General features: G+C 43.3%; 1 protein-coding gene and 1 long non-coding RNA gene across 32 annotated transcripts; one reads left to right on the plus strand and one right to left on the minus strand.

Annotated features, from left to right (window-relative positions):
- Positions 1 to 72: 72 nt before the first annotated feature.
- LOC109641506 (aspartyl/asparaginyl beta-hydroxylase) lies at positions 73 to 22,215 on the plus strand. 31 transcript variants are annotated; one of them, XM_069512270.1, is made up of 30 exons: positions 5,163 to 5,692; positions 5,777 to 5,842; positions 6,789 to 6,971; positions 7,270 to 7,314; positions 8,374 to 8,442; positions 10,934 to 10,984; positions 11,061 to 11,087; positions 11,556 to 11,603; positions 11,785 to 11,820; positions 15,458 to 15,511; positions 15,751 to 15,828; positions 16,181 to 16,216; positions 16,404 to 16,448; positions 16,655 to 16,684; positions 16,781 to 16,813; positions 16,951 to 16,986; positions 17,186 to 17,233; positions 17,487 to 17,540; positions 17,730 to 17,771; positions 17,986 to 18,071; positions 18,250 to 18,336; positions 18,411 to 18,561; positions 18,833 to 18,969; positions 19,055 to 19,153; positions 19,225 to 19,314; positions 19,465 to 19,602; positions 20,265 to 20,400; positions 20,510 to 20,601; positions 20,845 to 20,978; positions 21,412 to 22,215. In XM_069512270.1, exons 1-30 carry the CDS (start codon positions 5,518 to 5,520, stop codon positions 21,560 to 21,562), a joined length of 2,457 nt encoding a protein of 818 aa, XP_069368371.1. In that variant the 5' UTR covers positions 5,163 to 5,517; the 3' UTR covers positions 21,563 to 22,215. The 31 variants fall into 31 exon arrangements, with proteins under 31 accessions (XP_069368388.1, XP_069368394.1, XP_069368397.1 ...); XM_069512268.1 differs by having other exon boundaries at positions 5,164 to 5,692; positions 17,484 to 17,540; XM_069512273.1 differs by having other exon boundaries at positions 5,164 to 5,692; positions 15,766 to 15,828; positions 17,484 to 17,540.
- On the minus strand, positions 20,909 to 21,404 carry LOC138405247 (uncharacterized). Its single transcript, XR_011238932.1, has 3 exons — positions 21,226 to 21,404; positions 21,100 to 21,147; positions 20,909 to 21,039 (listed from the first exon to the last, which is right to left on the minus strand). It is a non-coding gene; the product is annotated as an uncharacterized lncRNA (long non-coding RNA).
- Positions 22,216 to 23,090: the final 875 nt, after the last annotated feature.

Here is a 23,090-nt window from a genome sequence, read left to right on the forward strand (position 1 = left end):
GAGATCTCATTTCAAGTTTATCTTCTTCCAACTTGTTCAGAGAAGTCATGTCAAACTCCTGAAGGCCTTAAGAAACATGAACCCATGAACCTCTCGCCAATCAAACAATTTAAAAATGGAAATGGATCTTGTAGGAATGTCCGTGTTAATGGGTGAGCTGGATGAAGAGTGACATGGATCCCAGCCTCACTCTGTGTTCTCTGCTGCTAAAAATACAGCGAGGGTAAAGTGACTCCCTGCGCCTCTTTGGGAGATGAGTGTTTTAAAAGGAATGGAACTCCACCTCCTGGCTTTTCCTCCATCATCCATCCATCAACTGCCACCTTTTCACTTGTTCCCTCTTCTCCCTCCATGTCACAGCTTTTTTGGCATTCCCACTTTCCGAGAAGCATTCTTTATACGAATACCTTAGCTGCCACGTTGGTTCGTCTCTTGAACCAGGTCCTTCCATGTCAGCAAAATGGACGGAAGCCCGAGAGGACATGAGCAAACTTTGAGTCAGAGCACAGACATCGTGAAGTCATCATCTGAAACAGTGAGAATCAGCTCATGATTGGTTGGATATTGACTGTATGAGGGTGTGATTCCCATAACACCACAATAACGCAGCTGGTTTAAAAACTGGAAATTAGTCTGAATCTGATTCTCTGATTTATCTTTAATGGAGCATGGCTGAAAGAACACGTCTCTAGTCCTCCCTTACCCTTAACAGACGAGTGGTATAGATAACTGATGGATGGGTTTCCGGAGAGGATTTTAGAATTTTGCAGTTTCGTGTACATTTTTGTTGAAGTCAGTTTCTAGTGGCAGTTAGAAGAACTACACCTTCAGACTCTTAGAGACAAATAGTGTCTAAACCAATGAACTTTCATCGTCTTGTGAACATGACTCGAAACATCTTGAGCTTTAGACAACGAACCACCTGGATACTGTCCACTGACACTGACAATGCATCTGAAGCCAGAACGATCCTGACGTTTCAGAACTGATGATCACACCAAACCGAAGAGAGAGGAAGAGAGTGTGAATGGATGGAGGATGAAGAATGAAGGGGACTCCCCACTGTCTAAACCTCTCGACCAGCTGCTGCCTATATTTATCACCACTATATTTAACTCCACCTCCCTGGAGAAGATTCATTACTCCTTCACTGAAGGTGGGTGGAGTCTTCAGCTCAATGTTAATGAGCCTGAAGTTCAAACAACTGACTTGAATTTCTAAATTTGTTTCGTTTTCCTTGGAGGAGCATCTAGTGGTCCTTTGAGGAACTACTGTTCATCACCGCTCAGCAGCATGCCGCCACCTTGTGGCTGAGGTAGGTTATGCCTGTCACCCTGTTTAAGTTGGACAAAATGGCAGCTCCCAATAGTGAAGCCAGAGATGACATCATGTATTAATCAGGGTGAGTAAAGGTCCTTCTTCTTTCCAAAGAGAGTTCAAAAACCGAGAGACGAATAAAGATATTGAAGAGTTTCAATCTTAGAATGTTTTCATCAATATTAAATCTTTGTTTTACGGATTCATCACCAGAGTAAATATCATTTATTTTCTTAAAGAGAGATTATTTAAATGTCAGAAAGTGAATATTGAGTTTTTCTCTCCACCCATGGATTTATTACAATTATATATATTATAAGATAAAATGAAAGATATACCATTTTTAAATGTGTATATTATAGTTCTATTATCGAATATATTATAGTATGTATTAGAGTTATATTATTGTTATATTAAAGTATATATTATTTTTGTATTATAGTATATATTATAGTTATATTAAAGTATATATTATAGTTATATTATAGTATATATTATAGTATATATTATTGTTGTATTATAGTATATATTATAGTATGTATTATAGTTATATTAAAGTATATATTATAGTTATGTTAAAGTATATATTATAGTTATATTAAAGTATATATATTATTGTTGTATTATAGTATATATTATAGTTATATTAAAGTTTATATTATAGTTATATTAAAGTTTATATTATAGTTATATTAAAGTTTATATTATAGTTATATTAAAGTATATATTATAGTTATATTAAAGTATATATTATTGTTATATTAAAATATATATTATAGTTATATTAAAGTATATATTATAGTTATATTAAAGTTTATATTATAGTTATATTAAAGTATATATTATTGTTGTATTATAGTTTATATTATAGTTATATTAAAGTATATATTATAGTTATGTTAAAGTATATATTATTGTTGTATTATAGTATATATTATAGTTATATTAAAGTATATATTATAGTTATATTAAAGTATATATTATAGTTATGTTAAAGTATATATTATTGTTGTATTATAGTATATATTATAGTTATATTAAAGTATATATTATAGTTATATTAAACTTTATATTATAGTTATATTAAAGTATATATTATAGTTATATTAAAGTATATATTATAGTTATATTAAAGTATATATTATAGTTATGTTAAAGTATATATTATAGTTATGTTAAAGTATATATTATTGTTGTATTATAGTATATATTATAGTTATATTAAAGTATATATTATAGTAATGTTAAAGTATATATTATTGTTGTATTATAGTATATATTATAGTTATATTATAGTATATATTATAGTTATATTAAAGTATATATTATAGTTATGTTAAAGTATATATTATAGTTATATTAAAGTATATATTATTGTTGTATTATAGTATATATTATAGTTATATTATAGTATATATTATAGTTATATTAAAGTATATATTATAGTTATATTCAAAGTTACATGTTTTAAACTCTTCTTTTTCTTCTGCCACGTTTTTCCTGGTTTCCAAAGAGAGGGCGGACCCAGGAAGCTGTTCGGGAACACGATTGGTCCAAAGCTGCGATGGTCCGCCTTTAGTCCCGCCCCCGCCCGGAACGTGTGGCTGTGATTGGTGGAATCCAGAGCTAATCACGGTTACTATGGACTTTGGCTTCCCTGGTATCCAGGCTAGCTTCCTGTTAGCTTCCTGTTAGCTCCCTGATAGCTCCCTGTTAGCTCCCTGTTAGCTTCCTGATAGCTCCCTGTTAGCTTCCTGTTAGCTCCCTGTTAGCTCCCTGTTAGCTTCCTGATAGCTCCCTGTTAGCTTCCTGTTAGCTCGTCAGTGTGTCGCTGCACCGGAGGAATTCACGAAGAAATGGCGCAGAGGAAGACTCCCCGGAGTCACAGCAGAAAAGGTCGGTTACGCTCTTTTCTTTCCTGCGTGTTTCTGTGTTCCACGTCTCCTTCAGTCCGTCTGCGCATGAGTGGTTAATCTAAATAACACTTTAATAGCTCAGTCCTGAAGATTCCTCCATCTTTTCTCCAAGCTGAGTTCCGTCTGAAGCAGCTGCTCAGCCCCGGTTCCCCCGGTCCTCTGCCGGGAGGAGTGGGTCCTGCTGGGCGTCTACCAGCTCTGCTCACCGGCACTCAAACTGAAAAACCGGCTGAAATACACCTAGTGTGTTTATTTCACACGAGCCGAACTGAAGAGCTGGTTCTTACTGTTCACACGAGTCTTCTTATTACTGTGTCACCAGCTCATTCTCCTGCCTCCAAGTGAATTCATATCGAACCGGCAGAATTGAACCGGAGTCTGGTTGGACGTTCAGGGCCAGTTTAGCTACAGATGAATTCAAGATGAATAAAATGATGAAATGTAAAAACAGAGATTCTCTGTGGTACCATGGAACCCTGGGAACGATGCTAAGCTAAACTAGCTTACACCACAGTTAAATCCTGATCAATACATGAAACATACATGAGTGTGAACTTTAACTCGTTTCTCAGCCTTGTTTCATGTGATGACGTCTTTTTTCCTTCTCTCCATCATGTGCATGTATGAATCTGCCTCATGTCATCATGTCTTCTTCTTCTTCTTGTTCCTGTTGTTTGTGTTCGTGATGCTGTCATCTTGTTTTCATCAGTGTCAGTGACTTTGCCCTCGATTCTAAGAATAAAGTTCTGATCATCATTACAGAGACTCATGTTCTCGTCTGTGGCTGACTGGAGCTCTGTGACCTCATTGTGTATTGGTACTTCCACTGTATCTTCATGAAGTGACGCTCCCTCCTCGTTTACACCTGGAGTCAGATTCATGTTGAGAAAATGGAAACCTGATCTCAGCTGGAACAACAGTCGTATGACATCTACACCATCACACGAGGGTTTTCTGTGAAACCAGGTGTTTATGTCATAAAGGACCATGTGTCTAGAAATGAGTTAACCTCAGTGATTTGAATCTGAGCTCTGTGTGTGTTGTCACTGCACTGACCTATTTGCACAAATGCAAATAAAAGCAAGTGAGTGTCGTGCTTGGGACAGAGATGTGTTCTTCTTATTCACTGTGTACAACACACCGAGGCAGATCCATGATGTCACTGAGCGTCTTCAAGCTTCAGACGACAGCTTCTCATGTCAGCAAAGTTTGCTTTGTCTAGTCCGTATTCCATAGTGACTTCCTGTACTGATCTAGTTATTTACTGACTCATGTTCCACCTTTACCAGCTGCTACGATACAGTGAGGAATTCATTCAGGAATAAGTCTAATCCTATAATATAATATAATCTGAAACGGGTCCTTCTGTCCAGCAGCTCGTCTGACACGCCCCCTAATGAAGCAGGTGAAGTGAGAACATTTCCGACACTCGCTGGAAGATGTTGACCGACCACAACAGAGTGGAGCAGCTGACCAATCAGTGCAGACTTTAACATGACGGCATGAAAACAGTTTAACACTCGTTAAAATGAGAAGATGTGTCCTTCAGCACAGGGACAAAGGACTCGAGTGGAACATGAAGGATTCATGTCACGGGGCCTTGACGTCACTTTTACAATGTACAACAAACTCCAGACGTTGTCATGAGCTCCCGTTCACTCTCTGTTTAAAACTTGTTCCTTCATTGTTTAATATTTTACTGGTTCAATTATTCAGCCATAGTGACAATGATCATTAGTTACAGCCTGAGTGACATCACAGCTGAGAGAGAGACTGTGTGTGTGTGTGTGTATCTCTGTGTGTGTATCTGTGTGTGTGTGTGTGTGTCAAGGTTATTTGGTGGATTCTTCTGTCCTCTGTGGCATCTGTCTCACACACACACACACACACACACACACACACACACACACACACACACACACACACACACACACTGCGTCCCTGGGTTTGTCAGCTCTAATAATAGTGAGGATCGGGTTCTGGACGATCAGTCGACTGCAGCTCGTCACAATAACTGGAGGAGGAGGAGCTCTTTCCTTCTTTCCCCTCCGTCACTCACTCTGTGGTTCACTGCTGGTCTGTCTGGTTGATCAGTGACCGGTGCTTCACTCGAACTTTTTAAACTTGTGATAGTTTCCTCAAAGTCCTCAGTAATATTGTCAAGACGTTTTAAAAACTTCTTTCTGTCAGACATTTGAATTCGTTCATCAGCAGCTGAGAGGATTTGTCTGCAGTTGCTTTGCTCGCTCCTGTTTTTGGGTTCAGCTGAGACCCGAGGACGTTCATGCAGCGTTACCGCCAATATGGCGCCTCCTACTCCTCCCCCTCTGCTCCTGTAGAGGAGGCAGAGGCCCAGGAGGAGGAGGAGGAGGAGGAGGATGAGTATGCTGAAGAGGAGGTGTGTGAGGAGGAGGAGCCGCTGGTAGAGGAGGGGGTGCAGGACGTGGTCCAGGGCACAGGTAGGGGAGGTGTATGAACAAGTGTTGACCTGGTTTGGCTCGGTTTGGGTTTGGTTCTTATGTGGCCTGGTTTGGATCGGTTAGGAGGCGTTAATAAGGAGGAGGTCCCACAGAGGAAAGAGGAGGTGACACCGCCTGTCTCTGAGACAGGTAAGAAAGGATGATCAGCTTGTTCTGGTCTGGTCTGGTTTGGTTTGTTCTGGTTTGTTCTGGTTTGTTCTGGTTTGTTCTGGTTTGGTTTGTTCTGGTTTGTTCTGGTTTGGTTTGGTTTGTTCTGGTCTGGTTTGTTCTGGTTTGTTCTGGTTTGGTTTGTTCTGGTTTGTTCTGGTCTGGTCTGGTCTGGCCTGGTTAGTGTCTGTGTTTGTGAGTAAAGCTCAGTGATGTGTTGCTGGACTCTGCTGGGTTTTGGTTTGTTGTGTGTTTTTGTCGTCTGCTGTGTCACTGTGACCTTGTGTGCTGCACGTTGTCTGTGTTAAAACTTCCTGTCCCTGATTTCCACAATAAAAGCCTCCAGTAAGGAGAGTTATGTGGCTATAGCTGGTTTAGATTTGCTCGATGTGGTTTCTGATTGTCTGATTGTTTATACGGTTTGTGAATCAACTGACGTGAATTATGTGAAATAAAAAGACACAAGGAGTCGTCATGAAGGTGATGTCTGAGGAAGAATGAACAGGTTCCCTTTTTTAAACAGGAACACTAAGATAGTCCACTTAGAAGGAGTAGTCACAGACTAACCCTCTCATTTACTTTTGTATTTCTTCATTCTAAAATTGAACGTTCGGGAGATGCAGTTCATTTCTTTCCCTCAGTGTTCATGTCTACGAAGAATCGATCAATCAAATAGATCGTCACAAGGTGCGACATCCTCTGTTCGCAATCTTCCACTTGGAATCATTCAAATCTACTAAAACCAAGAACCTTTCAAACTCAGTCTTTGTACTGATATTTGAACCAGGAGAGTTTCAGGCCCAACGAAGTCTGTGAAATAATAAATGGGACTTGTCTTCTCTTTATTTTATTTTTGGAATGTTCTAAATTTTTATCTAAATCATTTGCAACTTCAAACACAACTGATGAGACGTATCTCTATCCTCAGAGGCTAAGGTTCCACCAGTGGAGAGCAAGAATGGAAAGAGGACAGAGGGAGGAGGAGACGCAGGAGGAGGAGGAGGTCCTAAATACTCCATGTTCACCTGGTTTGTGGTCCTGGCTCTGCTTGGAGTGTGGAGCTCTGTGGCCGTGGTCTACTTCGACATCGTGGACTACGACAGTGTGATCGGTGAGTAAGGAATCCTCAACGTGGCGCTAATACTCGTCGTACCTTTGTTTGTTTACGATCAGCTGTTCTTTATCTCTGGCAGAAACATTACTGCTTCAGGTTACTGTGATAGAACCACCTGTTTAAGCTGATCCTTCAAAGTAAAAGCCTCCTAAAGGTACCTTCTTGAAAACCTTTAGTGTGAAGACTCAGATTGAGAAGATAAGTTAACTCATTGTAGAAGTTTTAAATAAACAAAGGTGACAATTCAACCTTGTGTCTTCCTCCCTCCTTCTCTTCCTCTTTTCTCTGCGTGCAGCCAGAGCTAAGGACTTTCACATGAACTTTTCTCAAGTTTTACAAGGTACGCCGTCAAGATTTAAACCTGCAGCAAAAGGTTGCCTCATTAAACACCGTGAATCCATCCGAGTGGAGGTTGTGCTCTCTCACACTTCTGTAATGAAAGGACGAGTGAGAGAGTTGAAGTCACTGAACTGAAAACAGTCGGATCTGGTTGCTTCCTTTTTCATGCCTCTTTCTGCTTTAATCAGCGGCTAAAGTGAAGTTACACTGGTGCCACTAGTTTCATGTGTTTATCGTTCAAGAGTCTGAAGACAATGAAGAAAGATGTTTGCTGCTTCTGTCGTTGTGGTTTTTGTCTAAACAGGAAACCAAACACAAAAACATCTTCACCTGCTAGACTTAAAAGATTTCACTGAACTTGGACAAAACCTTTTTACTATTTCAGGAGAAACTCTCACCTGTTGTCAGAGGAAAGTATTTTTAACAATATGCCAATAAAACAGCTTGTTGTTTGTTAATTTCCCAATCTTGAGACAGTAAAGGGATTCTGATTCTGATTCTGGTTTGAACATGAGGTTAGAGACACAGAGACAGAAGCAGTTGGTCGACGTCAGTCTGATGCTCCAGACATCACGGCCGTCCACCACATCCTTCCTCATTGTGCAGTGTCACTGTTTTAATGCACTGTGACATCCTGCTGCCTCTACGAGTATGAAACCTCTGAGTCTTGCTGTTGTTTGATTATTAGTCCTCCGGCTGCAGCAGTGGGATTTGAACTCACAATAACAGAAATAAGTCTTAAAGTTGCAGGTGTGAACATCAGATCTCTTCTGTGCAGAACTTGTGTTTATACACTGGAACATTTTTCATTCCATGTTTCAGGTGTTATTTAGTTTTTCTCATCTGTTCTCTCTCTAAATAATAGTAATAATAGTAAAAGTAAAACTCATTAAATTCAAAGAATCCTCCTTCCTGCCACTGTAAAACATATTTGCTCACATTCACATTAAACATCTCAGTTTCCCTGAACTTGTTTGTATTTTAATAACGACCAGAGAACAGGATATATAATATATAACATATATTAGTGTTACTCAGACATTCTCCTCTTCCTCCTCAGGTAAACTCAAGGCCTACGACACAGACGGAGACGGAGACTTTGACGTGGAAGATGCTAAAGTTCTGCTCGGCAAGTTCTCTTAACTTCTCCTGTTTGCTGTCTGTCGTTTTTTCTGTGAAAAGCCTGAATCATGTGTTTTACACGTGTGTCCCAGTGTCTCAGTATTAAACTCGAACTCTGACTGAACGTCCTCAGAGTCAAACCACTCATCTCTCTCACATTTGGATTTGTTTAAAGTTTGTCTCACCAAACTAAGAGATTAACTTTGTTTTTCCTTTTTATAAGATGATAATAATAACCTCAAACCAAAGTCACTCTCACACAATCTTTTCTTCTCATTTCTCTGCGTTCCCAGTTCATATGGAGCTCAGTGGTGGATTCATGTCCAGCTTAAAAACTGTAACTGAATTTTGATGAGACAATATCTTGTGTGGGGACACGTTGGAGTAGAATTCACAATGAAGGAAAGAAAGGATGAAATGTGGAAGGAAACTGTGTCGGGGACGTCAGGCTTCGTTTGACCTGCAAGTTAAAGATGGCCGCCTCGTTCCTTGTTGTTTTCTCTATCAGACAGGAAGTCTGAGGTCGCCTGACGAGACTGAGACAGGAAGTTAAAGCTGATTTAATGTCCGTGGTTCTTCGACTTTAACTCACTCTCTTTCTCTTTGTCCCGTATCGTCATCCTTTATTTTTCGTTTTGTTTTTTCTCCACTCCTTTCCTTATTTCCGTCCTTCCTTCCATCCTTCCTTGGTTCTTTCTTTTTCTATATATCCTCGTTCAACCCTCCCTCTGTTTGTGCTTCACCATCATTTCATCTCCACTTCCTCCCCCATCCTATGTCTATTTTTCTCCTGCCCTCCTTCTCTCTCTCCCTCTCTCTTTCGTCAGGCCTGACCAAAGATGGCGGTGCTAGTGCGAATGCTGAGTCGCTTGAGGAGGTTCTTGATATTTTAGCTGAGGAGGGCTCTGATTGGATCTATGGTTTCTTCACCTTCCTCTATGACGTAGTGTCTTCGCCTGTAGAGCGGGGTGAGGAGGGGAAGGAGGCGGCGACTGAGAAGCGGGAGGAGGGCGGGACCACCTCCTCTGATGATGAGGAGGTCAAAGGGGTCATACTGGACCTCCAGAACCAATAGGAGGACACAAGTCAGAGCCACAGCCAATAGCAAGGCTCTTGGTCCCAATACTGACCAATGAGGACGAGGCTGGGACGCACTGCGGCGCAGTGTGTTGAAGGACGACGTGTTGTGGTGCAGACGACCTGAGGTTTCCTCTGAAGGAACAAACCGGGTCTGGACTCGTTCAGTCCTTTAAGGACTGAAAGGAATTAAAACACTTCAACTATTGATTAGCACTTTATTGATTGATTAGCTCAGTGATATAGTTTCGGCTTGTGTCGGTTGTTCATGTTCAGTAACTGACGTCCATGTGTTCGTGGCCAGTGTGACCGAAATGCAAACGTTTATTCTGTTCACATTTTTGTTTGTGAAATTCATGAACCATGAACGTGATTTCACATATCTGAGCTAAAAGCTGCAGTAAAAAGTTTTCATGTGACTGGACATCGATAATCATCACAACCCATGTGACGTATTAAAGGCGGAGCTTTGAAACCAGACCTGTGGGTTTAACTGAAGTTTGAAAATCTAACTTTTACTATTTTTATCCAGAGTGACTGAACTTTCTCATCTGTTTGTAATTCCTTTCTGTTCACACAAACTAAACATAAAAGTAATCATATGGAACATTTATCAACCTTTTATTTTTAAAGACAAAAATACTGCAATAAGTAATAATTAATAATAAGAATAATCTCCCAGCCTGGTTCAGGTTTATTAACTACAGTATTTCATATTTTAAAACAAAGGTTGTGTGGACGACGTTTGAAGAAGCTTTGTGTTGATAGGTTTAGTTTCACGTTGTAATTTAGGGAGTAAAGAATTTCTCTCATACGTACGTCCTGTTGTTGGGTTATTGTTTTCACTCACTACTTTGATTCTCCGTACCTGAACTTTCTTTTACTTCACATCAGTAATTTGCTTGAACTTATAAACGTAACATTTTGTGTGTGAGATGACGTCGTCTGTTGTTGTGTTATTTTAATGTGTCAACTATCGGCTTTAAAATAAGATCAGTGACTGAAACGGTTCAGGATGGATGGATAATATCATTCTGTGTTAAATTACTATGTGACTTATTGCAACATTACATTAAAAAGGAGGAAGCTTTAGTTTGATAAGAATGTAAAATAAGTAAAGTGAGTGAATGTGTGTTTTAACAGTCTTGGCTTGAGCTCATCTCGTTTGTTAGAACATCACCATGAAGCTCAGTGAGCGTCTTTCCTGCCTTTTACCTCATTTACAGATTTTCACTCGGAGCTGCCCGTGGCTCCTGCCAGCAGGTTTTCACGACACATAACAAATCCACGTTGCTCTGGTGTCTTGGAGACTAATCACGTAAAGTAAAGACTGAAACTAATCTTTGGGAATGTTACCGTGATACCTGCAGCCGCTCTATCTCTACCTGCTTTTCATCAGCTGCTTGTTTCTGTTGGTTCAGATGAGAGGGAATTGAAAGGCCCCGTTCTCAGGAGACACAGACTGAGAAGAGGTATCGTACACTGAGCGTGTGTTTGTTGTGAATTCTGATTGGTCAGCTGACAGATGTGTTTCTCTAAAACCTGCAGAGGACAAGAAAGACGTGAAGAAGAAAGGTAAAAGTCTTGTGTCCCTGCATGACTTGTTTGATGCTGAGTGACTGACTGAGGAGAGGAAGATCCTAGTATCAGGTGTGAACTGATGAAGCTGTGCACGTGTGATGAAGCTGTGCACGTGTGATCGGAGCAGCAGAGACAGGTGTGTGTTGACCTCTGACCCCACATGTGATGGAGGTCGTCTACATGTCGCCCCCCGGTGGCTGTCTCCAGCATGTCATACACCGTGCCTCATCCATGTTAACAGATGGGACATGGACCACATTTAAAAATATCTTGAGATTATACTGAGATATAATAACTACATTTCTGACCGTCCATCTTAATTTGGTCTTGTTGTGGGATGAGCGTGTGCGATGTTTTCCTGACTCTTGTTTAGTGTTTGGTTTGTCTGGTGTGATGCTTTGAGCTCTGTCGTTAGCGTGTTGACTTCTCCTCCGGGACCGAACTGTGTGTGTGTCGCCCTAGAAGAGAAGAACATGGGAGCTGCCACTCAAAAGATGAAACCCTCAGAAGGTAGAGTTGTGATGCTGTTGTTAGTTTGAACATGAATCCTTTCGTATCTGTTGTCAGGAGTTAGTTTTTACTGACAGAGTGATGGAATTATATTTAATATGTTGAATAAGCAGCTCGGCCTCTTGTTCGTGGACGCTGTGTTGGGGACATGAATCTGTTTGTGCCTCTTGTGTTAAAACAGAAGCGGTGACGTCTGCTGGAAAGAACGTAACGCGAGGTATTAAAATAATAATAAAATGTCTGCATGTTCAAAACAAAGCTTTTTTACTTTGGTCTGATTCAGGTGCATTTTGTGGACGACCACAAGAAAGTTATTATAGTTTTAACTAATTAACATCAGCAAAGGCATTAATACTTTTTCACTGGCTAATTTCTATATAAATACATGAACTAACTGATGACATACATTTAATGGCTTTAAGCTGTGTCTTACTATATTTGTATGAAATGGTTTGAAATGGTTGTTGCTGCCTTGCTGAGCTCTCATCATTCATTTTACTAAACATTTTAAAACTAGAGGAACAGGAGAAAATAAAATGGTAAACCATTCATCGTTAAATATTCATCCAAATCCAATCAAAGCTTTACTGCAGCACTGGATCGTGATTGGGCCAAATTAATCATGTGACATTTGGAAAACAATAGCAACCAGTGCAATGTGAAATATTTTCCAGCGTGGACGGACGCTCGGACGCGGCAAACCTCCATAATGTTTATACAGAGAACAAAAAGGTCTGGATCCAAAGTTCTTTCTTGGGTCAAGTCGCTTCCTTCCACCAAGTGTAGTGGAAATCCTCCCGCTAACAAACACAGTGATGGATTCTGGTTCTGACCTCTTTGACCTCTAACTATTAACCTTCGACCACAAGATGTGAGATTCTGATCTGAACGGTAGAATCTGCATTCCAGTATTTGCAGTGTTGTGACTGGCTGCATCTTTAACACTGATCTCTTGTTGTGCGTCAGCTGCAGCAACGAGTCTGCATTTAAAATCTGACCTTTAACCTCAAACCTCAGACCGTCCTGTCCGAGGGCTCAGGCTGCGCTCGGCTCTGAAGGATGAGCTGAGGATGATCCACGAGAAGATGGAGGTCAGGAGAATCGCTCGCATCGCACTGGCTGAGATCAGGGCCTTCCTCGCCGAAGAGGAGGAGGAGAAGGAGGCAATCTGGGCATCGAAGATGAAGATGCTGGAGGCTGCTCAGGAACAACTGAGAGAGGAGAGGAGGAGGGAGGCAGAGAGAGTAGAGAAGGAGAAGGTGGAGAAGGAGAGGATTGAAAAGGAGAGGATTGAAAAGGAGAGGATTGAAAAGGAGAGGATGGAGAAGGAGAGGATTGAAAAGGAGAGGATGGAGAAGGAGAGGATTGAAAAGGAGAGGATGGAGAAGGAGAGGATTGAAAAGGAGAGGATGGAGAAGGAAAGGATTGAAAAGGAGAAAGCAGAGAAGGAAAGGAAGGAGAAGGAGAAAGCGGAAAAGGAGAGGATGGAAAGGGAGAAGGAAGAGAAGGAAAGGATGGAGAAAGCTGAGAAGGAGAAGGAAGAGAAGGAAAGGATAGAGAAAGCTGAGAAGGAGAAGGTAGAGAAGGAAAGGATGGAGAAAGCTGAGAAGGAGAAGGAAGAGAAGGAAAGGATAGAGAAAGCTGAGAAGGAGAAAGCGGAGAAGGAGAGGGTGGAAAGAGAAGCCAAAGAAAAGGCTGAAAGGGAGAGGCTGGCACGAGAAAGGGCAGAAAAAGAGAGACAAGAAATGGAGAAAAGAGAAAAGGCGGCCAGAGAAGAGAGGGAACGACTGGAGCGTCAGAAGATTGAAAGGGAAAGGATGGAGAGAGAGCGACTGGTCAGGGAACGAGAGAGGGAAGCCAAGGAGAAGGAACGACTGGAAAGAGAAAGATTGGCAAGGGAGAAGGCTGAAAAGGAGAGGATAGAGAGGGAGCGCATCGCCAAAGAAAGAGAGAGAATAGCCAAAGAGAAGGAGAGGATGGAGAGAGAGAAGGTGGAGAAAGAGACTCTTGAAAAACAGCGGATCGCTAAAGAGAAAGCGGAAAAAGAGAGGGAACGCATCGCTAAGGAAAGAGAGAGGATTGCAAAGGAGAGGATGGAGAGAGAGAAGGCAGAAAAGGAGAGGCAGGAGAAAGAACGAGTGGCTAAAGAGAAAATGGAGAAAGAGAGACTGGAACGAGAACGCATCACAAAGGAAAGAGAGAAAATTGCCAAGGAACGAGAAATGGCAGAAAAAGAAAGACTGACCAGAGAGAAGGAAAAGATGGAGAGAGTGACGAGAGAGAAGGAAGAGAGGGAACAGATGGAGAGAGAGCGCATTGCCAGGGAAAGAGCAAGAATCGCTCAGGAGAAGGAGAGATCAGAGAAAGAAAGATTAGAGAAGGTGAGAGCGCAAAAAGAGAGGGCTGCTAAAGAAGAGAGGGAGAGAGCGGAGAAAGAGCGTCTGGAGAAGGAAAGGATAGAACGAGAAAGACTCAAGAAGGAGAGACTGGAGAAAGAGAAATCGGCGAGGGAACAGTGGGAGCGACAGAAGGCTGAAAAGGAGAGAGCGGTTCGAGAGAGGGAACTGATGGAGAGGCAGAAGCTCGCCAGAGAAAAAGCTCTGCGGGAGAAGATGGAGGAGGAGAAAGCAAACCGGGAACGACCCGGACAAGAAGTTCAGGGGAGGAGACGGAACAGTTCACATCTCAAAGCTGCAACAGCCGAGGAGAAAACCGAGAGAGCGAGTGTGTCCGCGGTCAGACGAGACGACAAGACGAGGGGCAGATGAAGGGCTGCGATCGGCTGGAAGTGAAAGTTATAAATAGTTTTTTATTTCTGAGCCGATGAATCAGATTAAAGAAGAATTTTAAAGTCGTCAACTGTTTTGTTTCATCTCTATTTGAACCTTTTGTCCCGTGTCACTGATGGGTGTGGTTAATCAGAACTGTGCTTTAACTCCTCCCACCTGTGAGGTCACAGCGTACCAACCCCTCGTTGTTTGGGGGCGACAGCTTCATGATGTCATCGGTGAAATCGACTCTGAAATAGTTTTGTGTTCAGGCGGAAATGAAATCTTTCCTTTATCATGTGTTCCGTCATCTCCAGTAACGTCTACACTCACACAGAGAATCCATGTCTGAGCAGGGACTTTGTGAACTTCCACGTTTTAGAGGTTTCACTTCTGTTAAACTGCACAAAATCACACAGACTCATAAATCCTCTCAGTACACAAACTAATAAACAGGTGAAAACAGGATTGTACATAAGGTATTGAAGTGTCAACAGTTTATATCCACTGCAGAACAGCATGGAGACATTTTAAAAGTCTCAGAGAAAGAGTGAGAACCTTTCCTCCTCCTCCTCCTCCTCCTCCTCCTTCTCCTCTTCCTCCTCTTCCTCCTCTTCCTTCCTCTGTTCAGTCCTTCGCTCTTCACCACAGTTTCCTCCTCTGTTCACTCTGAGGCTCGGGACTCTGGACTTATTTCCTGCCAACAAAATACTATCAGGCAGCTGTAACTCCCGACTGTTTGAGGATGTAAATAAATGTTTATCACTGAGGCACTGTTCCACTTTTCTTCAGCTTTTATGTCTTTTTTGTTCTTTTGACCAAAACAAAGACTCAGACTCAGACTCCGTCCGCTTCACTTCAATAATAGCTCAAAGAAACATATTTGTTCTCCAAGCAAACTTCAGGCATTAGATTCCTGAAGGTTCAGTCACAGTCAGTCCTCATGATCTGTTCTGAACTGGCTGTGAAAACAATTTAATAAAGTTTTACACAGGTTAAAGAGGACGAGGATGATGATGAGGAAGAGGAGGCGACCCGTTTTACTTTGTCTGATTTTTACTCTTGAACTTTTAAACCAATGAACAGGACTGAGAGAGGCAGAAAAACCAAATGTGGGAGATTCACCAGAGAAGAAAACAGGTGAGGACACACACACACACACACACACACACACACACACACACACACACACACACACACACACACACACACACTGATCCCAGCTCAGCATCAGATGACAAACCTGCTGCTGCCTCGAGGGAAATGTGAGAACAAAACAAGACAAAGTCCCAAAGTCCTTCACACTGAACCTGTAACTTCACGACGATTAGAACAGAGACACGTGTTTTATTTCTTCTCTTCTTCCTCAAACACTCAAGTTTTAAAACCTGAAGACGTCAGCCAGCCAGCGGACGCCACGTCACCTGAAACCTGGACGACTGAAGAGACTCGGTCAGGTGTGTTTGGTTTCTGTTCACACAATAGAACCGTACAGAAGAGACAGAACATCACATGACTCTGTTAATGAGGCCGACGGTTGCAGGGACGAATGAGTAGAACACGCACATGTAACCACATGTAACCACATGTAACCACATGTAACCACAGGAGCTGCTGACACGTGTTTCACGCCTGCTCTACTTTCTGCAGCAGTCTTAGCTCCGGTCGCTTCCTCTCTGTTTATCAGCTGACACTTAACTGTCACTGATGCTGAACCTGTGGGTCTGAATGCACACGTTACTTAAGATCCACCCTGTGATCAGCTGACATGTCGTGACGTAACATTTTGGCTTCTGTCTGTCTGACCAGTCTCTGGATCTCAGGACGTGGAGTCTGAAATCCAAGGTTGGTGCTGCCCCCTGCTGCTGCATGTGCTCACTGCGCTGTTTGTACGATATGTTCTGGAGCTGCTGCATGTTCAGTATGTTCATGAATGTTTCCATAACATCTGTATGTATGTATGTATGTATGTATGTATATATCTGTTCTGACTGTATATTAAGATCCTCACTGTGTGTTTGGGCTCCTCCAGCTGCTGTCCCTCTCCCTCCTCTGGTGGAAGAAGACTTCGTTCCAGGTCAGTTTAACTTTTCTTTTCCTTTTTATCAAATGAACCACAAGTGATGATGAAACTTCACAGAACTAAAAGATGCTTTAAAACTCAAAAGGATTATTTAGTCCTTGTTCGGTAATCGTTGCACGATTTCTATTGTTTATCTTAAATAAAAAAACTTCGTTAATCTCACTGTAACTGGTGCGTAACAGATTTTAATTCTCTTACAGACGATCCTCGAGACAGCACGCATCCATACGGTCGGTTAAACCTTAATGTCTGAAAACTTTTTCTAAATGTTCTTAGTTTCAGAATCATTTTCTCCTGCTGCTCGTTTATCCGTCTCTTTGTTTCAGAGGATGACGTCATCACCATCGACACCATGGGAGGTGAGTGGTCACAATGATATGACGTGGATCTTATTCACGGTCGCAGCAGCAGAGATGAAACTGTGATGAAGATTTACTTCCACTGATCGTTAGAAGAACTGTAAAGAAAAAACACTTGATGATGTTTCCTGTTGCAGTTTTGTTGGAGGAGACGCTGCCGGAGGAGAGCGTGGGTGAGTCAATCAATCCCAGACTGAAATCCTGATGGACGACTCGTCCAGAGTGATAAGACAAACAAATGACAGAAATCATCTCTAACGTCTACTTTGATTTTTTTGTTTGGTCCATGTCCCATCTGCTAACATGGAGGAGGAGGGGTTTCTAAACAATGAGACTTTAGCCTTGATATTTACTTTCTGTTTTCTTCTGCAGTGACGTCTGGACAGTATCTGACCAGCTCTAAACTCTCCCAGGAAGCAGGTACAGTGTGATCTAAATGTTCCAGCTTCTCACTGACGTCTGAATCCACGCGTGGATATAAAAGTGTTTCTCAGTAAACAGAGGAACAAACTTCTGTTTGAACAGTTTTAACAGGAAACGACATCGACAAACGTGGAGAGGAGACGTCTCTGTGTCCTTGAATTCTCTGACTTTGTTCTGGAAAGTTCTGGAAAAGTCTCTGACCTCATTCACTTTTTTTTTCTTTTTTTTGTTCTTGAACCGACTGAAGCAGAGAAACCAGAACCTGAGAGTGAGAAGCTCAAAGAGACCGAGAGCATCACAGAGGGTGAACACACACACACACACACACACACACACACACACACTGTGGAGAGCAGAGCGCCCTCTGCTGCTGACTTTGAGCCATGCACACTGTTTACATCCAGCCAAACACACATAGGAGTCAGAAGAGAGAGACTGAAGAACAGAGCGAGTCTCCTTCAAGTGTTAAACTCTGTGTTTTCATCTGTGGCAGAAACAGCAGAGAAACAGACTCAGGACAAACTCCAAGAAAAAGGTGAAGACAGAGAACTGAAGATGAGATCACTCACAGAACGAGTTTTATTCCTCCTTTTCAACTTCTTCTCCACCTCTCTCTCCCTCTCTCTCTCTCTCTCTCCCTCCCTCTCTCTCTCTCTCCCTCCCTCTCTCTCTCTCTCTCTCTCTCCCTCCCTCTCTCTCTCTCTCCCTCCCTCTCTCTCTCCCTCTCTCTCTCTCTCTCTCTCCTCCAGCCAAGAAGAAAAAACCAAAACTGTTGAATAAGTTTGATAAAACCATTAAAGCAGAGATCGATGCAGCAGAGAAGCTTCGCAAGAAGGTAGAGACGTGACACTGACACGAGAGGAGACGCTCACACTCACTGCTGATGTAGAGGACACGCTAAACCTCAGAGGGTCCACTTCCTCTGTCTTTGTCCCTGTGTGTGTGTGTGTGTATGTGTGTGTGTGTGTGTGTGTGTGTGTGTGTGTGTGTGTGTGTGTGTGTGTGTGTGTCAGGGGAAGGTGGAGGAGGCGTTACGAGTCTTCGAGGCCCTGGTGCAGCAGTATCCACAGAGTCCCCGCGCTCGCTATGGAAAAGCTCAGGTGCTGCTCTGAACATCAGCTCCACACGGTGACGCGTCGCCTGAACGTGCGTTAACACTGATGTTGACTTGCAGGCGGAGGACGACGTGGCCGAGAAGCTGCGCAGTAACGACATGCTGCAGAGAGCCATCAACAGCTACAGAGAGGCGGCCGAGCTCCCCGACGTGACCCCTGACCTCCTGAGGGCTGCGCTGAAGAGACGAGCTGAGAGGCAGCAGTTCCTGGGTAACAACACTGACCCGACTGTAGACACTGATATAAAGTCACATGGTCACACAGACGTAAACATCACGACTGACACGACTGTCGACGCTGCATCACAGTGACTGATCGGCAGCGCCCCCTGCAGCCACATGTGGGGATTACCTCTGTTGATGAAGTGTTTCCATGTGAAGAGTGAATCCATGAGTTGTGACTGTCTGAACGGAAACACAGGTCAAAGGTCACGGCGACCTCATGAGAGTCCGAGTCATTACTTTCTGTCTCCGTCTCTCAGGACGGATGCGAGGGTCTCTGGCGACTCTGGAGAAGTTGGTTCAAATCTTTCCAGACGACGTCAGTCTGAAGAACGACCTGGGCGTTTCCCACCTGTTGCTAGGAGACAACAAGGGCGCCAAGAAGGTGTATGAGGAGGTGTGTGTGTGCGTCGGCTTCTTTAAACTCTGTCTGGTTGTTTTTCACCGATTGGCTGTCGGCCGTCTGTGTCCCGCCCCCACAGGTCCTGGAGGCTGCCCCCGGCAACGGCTTCGCTAAAGTTCACTACGGCTTCATCCTGAAATCTGAGAACAAGATCGCAGAGAGCATACCCTACCTGAAGGTACACACACACACACACACACACACACACACACACACACATCATCTCGTCATCACGTCTTTTCTCCTCAGGAGGGTTTGGAGTCGGGTGAACCAGGGACGGACGACGGGCGTTTTTATTTCCACCTGGGAGACGCTCTGCAGAGAGTCGGAGACGACAGCGTGAGCAGCCTCATTAATAAACAACCTGATCTTTTCTTCTCTGATGTTAAAATGTTTGAGCTGCAGCTGTGCAGCCCTGCAGTGGTCTCTATTGACCACCGGGTGGTGCCAGAGTGTGATGAGCTCATTGACACTGTTTCCTGTCGTCAGGCGTATCACTGGTACGAGCTGGGTCACAGGCGAGGTCACTTTGCGTCGGTGTGGCAGAGATCTCTGTACAACGTGAACGGACTGAAGGCTCAGCCCTGGTGGACGCCAACAGAGACGGGATACACCGATCTGGTCAAGGTGTGTGTCTGTGTCTGTGTCTGTGTGTGTGTGTCTGTGTTAGTGTGTCTGTGTGTCTGTGTTAGTGTGTCTGTGTGTGTGTTAGTGTGTCTGTGTGTCTGTGTTAGTGTGTCTGTGTTAGTGTGTCTGTGTTAGTGTGTTAGTGTGTCTGTGTGTCTGTGTTAGTGTGTCTGTGTTAGTGTGTCTGTGTGTCTGTGTGTCTGTGTTAGTGTGTCTGTGTTAGTGTGTTAGTGTGTCTGTGTGTCTGTGTGTCTGTGTTAGTGTGTCTGTGTTAGTGTGTCTGTGTGTCTGTGTTAGTGTGTCTGTGTGTCTGTGTTAGTGTGTCTGTGTTAGTGTGTCTGTGTGTCTGTGTTAGTGTGTCTGTGTGTCTGTGTGTGTGTCTGTGTTAGTGTGTCTGTGTGTGTGTCTGTGTTAGTGTGTCTGTGTGTCTGTGTCTGTGTTAGTGTGTCTGTGTGTCTGTGTCTGTGTTAGTGTGTCTGTGTTAGTGTGTCTGTGTTAGTGTGTCTGTGTGTCTGTGTTAGTGTGTCTGTGTGTCTGTGTCTGTGTGTCTGTGTTAGTGTGTCTGTGTTAGTGTGTCTGTGTGTCTGTGTTAGTGTGTTTGTGTGTCTGTGTGCGAGGCAGGGTTGTGTTAATTAGAGTTTATTAAACGTGTGTGTGTGCAGACGTTGGAGAGGAACTGGAGGACGATCAGGGACGAGGCTCTGGCTGTGATGGATCAAAACACCGGACTGTTCGTACCTGAGGAGGAAAACCTGCGAGAGAAAGGAGAGTGGGGCCAGTACACACTGTGGCAGCAAGGTACACACACACACACATACACACACACACACACACACACACACACACACACACACACACACACACACACACGTCTGATGAAGCTGATTCTGATTGTGACTGTGTTCAGGGAGGAAAGATGGAAATTCATGTCAGGGCGTCCAGAAGACGTGTTCACTGCTGGAGAGATACACTGAAGCTACAGGCTGCAAGAGAGGACAGGTACACACACACACACACACACACACACACACACACACACACACTGTCTGAAAGCAGCTTTAACGACACAAAACAGACCTTGAACTTGGATGGATGCGTCGGCCCTCATCACCAAAACATCTGGAACCTCCTCGTCTTTCCAAGTGGACGTCTTCGTCTTCTACGTGTACGGCAGTGTTCAGAAACTCTGAGTGTGTGTGTGTGTGTGTGTGTGTGTGTGTGTGTGTGTGTGTGTGTGTTCAGATTAAGTTCTCGGTGATGCAGCCAGGAACTCATGTTTGGCCTCACACTGGTCCGACTAACTGCAGACTGAGGATGCACCTCGGCCTCGTCATCCCCAAACATGGCTGCAGGATCCGCTGCACCAACCAGACCAGGTGCTGCTCTCCTCTTCACCTTCGTCCTCCTCTTCACCTCCACCTTCGTCCTCCTCTTCACCTCCACCTTCGTCCTCCTCTTCCTCTTCACCTTCGTCCTCCTCTTCCTCTTCACCTCCACCTTCGTCCTCCTCTTCACCTCCACCTTCGTCCTCCTCTTCCTCTTCACCTCCACCTTCGTCCTCCTCTTCACCTCCACCTTCGTCCTCCTCTTCCTCTTCACCTCCACCTTCGTCCTCCTCTTCACCTCCAGCTTCTACTCTTTTTATTTTTTACAAATCTCATCTTGTCTTTTTCCACCTTCAGATTTTCTGTCCTCTCTTATTCTTTCCCTCTTGCTTGTTGTGTTGGATCAGTTAATGTTCAGTGATAGAATAAATAAAAGTCAGTGTTTCTTCTTCTTCTTCTTCTTCTTCTCCTCTGTGCATCACAGGGAGTGGGAGGAGGGTAAAGTCCTGATCTTCGACGACTCCTTCGAGCACGAGGTTTGGCAGGACGCCGACAGTTACCGCCTCATCTTCATCGTTGACGTCTGGCACCCAGAGTTAACGAAGTACCAGCGCCAGACTCTGAGCGCCATTTAGGAACCGGACGTGACGGAGGACTGCAGACCCGCTGACAATCTGAACTCTTGTCAGAAACACGAGCAGCTGAGTCTGAGAGGAGACAGACAGCGGGATTTTTTTTTTTGCTTCGTTTGTGGATAAACTACTTAAACTGCAGCGGACGAAGGACGAAGGATGGAAAATAAAATTCCAAATGATTCTGGGAAATACTACTGACTTGACATTTCACCAAAAACCACAGGGACACCTGCGGTACTAAGAATCAGGTTCACGGTCCTACATGCAAATCATCTGTGAATATTATGGAAATGTGTTTTTCTAACCCCGGAAACTTTTTGAAACGTTGTCACTTTCAGGTGTTTTGATTTTTCCCAAAGGTACAAAAGTTACTGAGGCTCAAACCCGTTCATAATGAATACGTTTAATTTTGTGTAAGAAACACTAAAGTCTCCTTCATTCCATTACAAAGCTCATCCACATTTTAAGAATGTTGCTGATCTCCGAAAGGTCACGTTAACAAAGAGAGACAGCGTCATTTTAGCTCGACCACTGTGCATTTCTGTGTTCACGCAGCTGGGTTTGAATTTTCTCGTTTTCACAGTAACAAGAAAACGTGAGATTCTATAAAAGAGGATTTATATTTATATAAAAAAATACAACCAGCAAAACAACATGTGTTTGTTTCTTTGTCACAAAGCTCGGATCCAAACGAATGTTTCACTTGGACTTTTGTTTCTCACTCGATGTTTCAACAGTCGTGGAAACCTTAGAGAAGTTTTATTTCAAATTAAAAGTCATAGAAAAACTGAGGGAACACAGAGCCGTTGTTTCAGTGGAGTCACTGTGCAGTTAGATCCAGACTCTAACAGATCACGAGCTCAATGTGGATTCGGAGGCAGAGAGTGAACTGTGATTGGTCGGCTCGTCTTCTCAGTAACTGTTGATCGGCTCCAACTCGAGCTGCTCAGCTTCAGTTGGCTGAAGCTCAAAGAAACTCAAAAAAGAAACAGTGGCGTAGAATCTGTCAGATCAACAAAGACGAACCAGTGAAAACTCTAAATGCTCAGAGAGGTGACCTCCCCACTGTTCTACAGATTCAGAAACTTCCAGGAAGTTTTCTTTTTGAATCAGAGAGGAAACGAACTGAGCCTGAACTGAACCCGACTGGAGCTCGAATATTTGTTTCTCAACTCAACAAACTCAAGACGCCAGCGTGGCCAGACCCGGAAAAGTTTCCGACGTTTTGTCTAAACGCAGGTTAAGCCTGAGCCTGTCGGACTGTCTAGTTTCCACACTCTAGTTAAACCGGGTTTAATCTCAACGCTGTCAGAATAACAAACAGCCGTCATGTTTTATTTGTGGATGTTTCTCATCTCTTTGGAGAAGCTTCATTCTGCAGGTGACAGATGTGACTCACTCACAATGTCTATTAATAATATTCACTCAGGCCTGAGTGAGTGAGCTCTGCTTTTATTTCTCATTTCAGAGTGAATCTCTTCTTTTAATCTCCAGTGTTTCAGACTGATGAAGAGTTAGTTAGCAGCAG

Source organism: Paralichthys olivaceus, chromosome 17 (genome assembly GCF_024713975.1).
Source record: "Paralichthys olivaceus isolate ysfri-2021 chromosome 17, ASM2471397v2, whole genome shotgun sequence".
Classification (NCBI taxonomy): Eukaryota; Metazoa; Chordata; class Actinopteri; order Pleuronectiformes; family Paralichthyidae; genus Paralichthys; species Paralichthys olivaceus.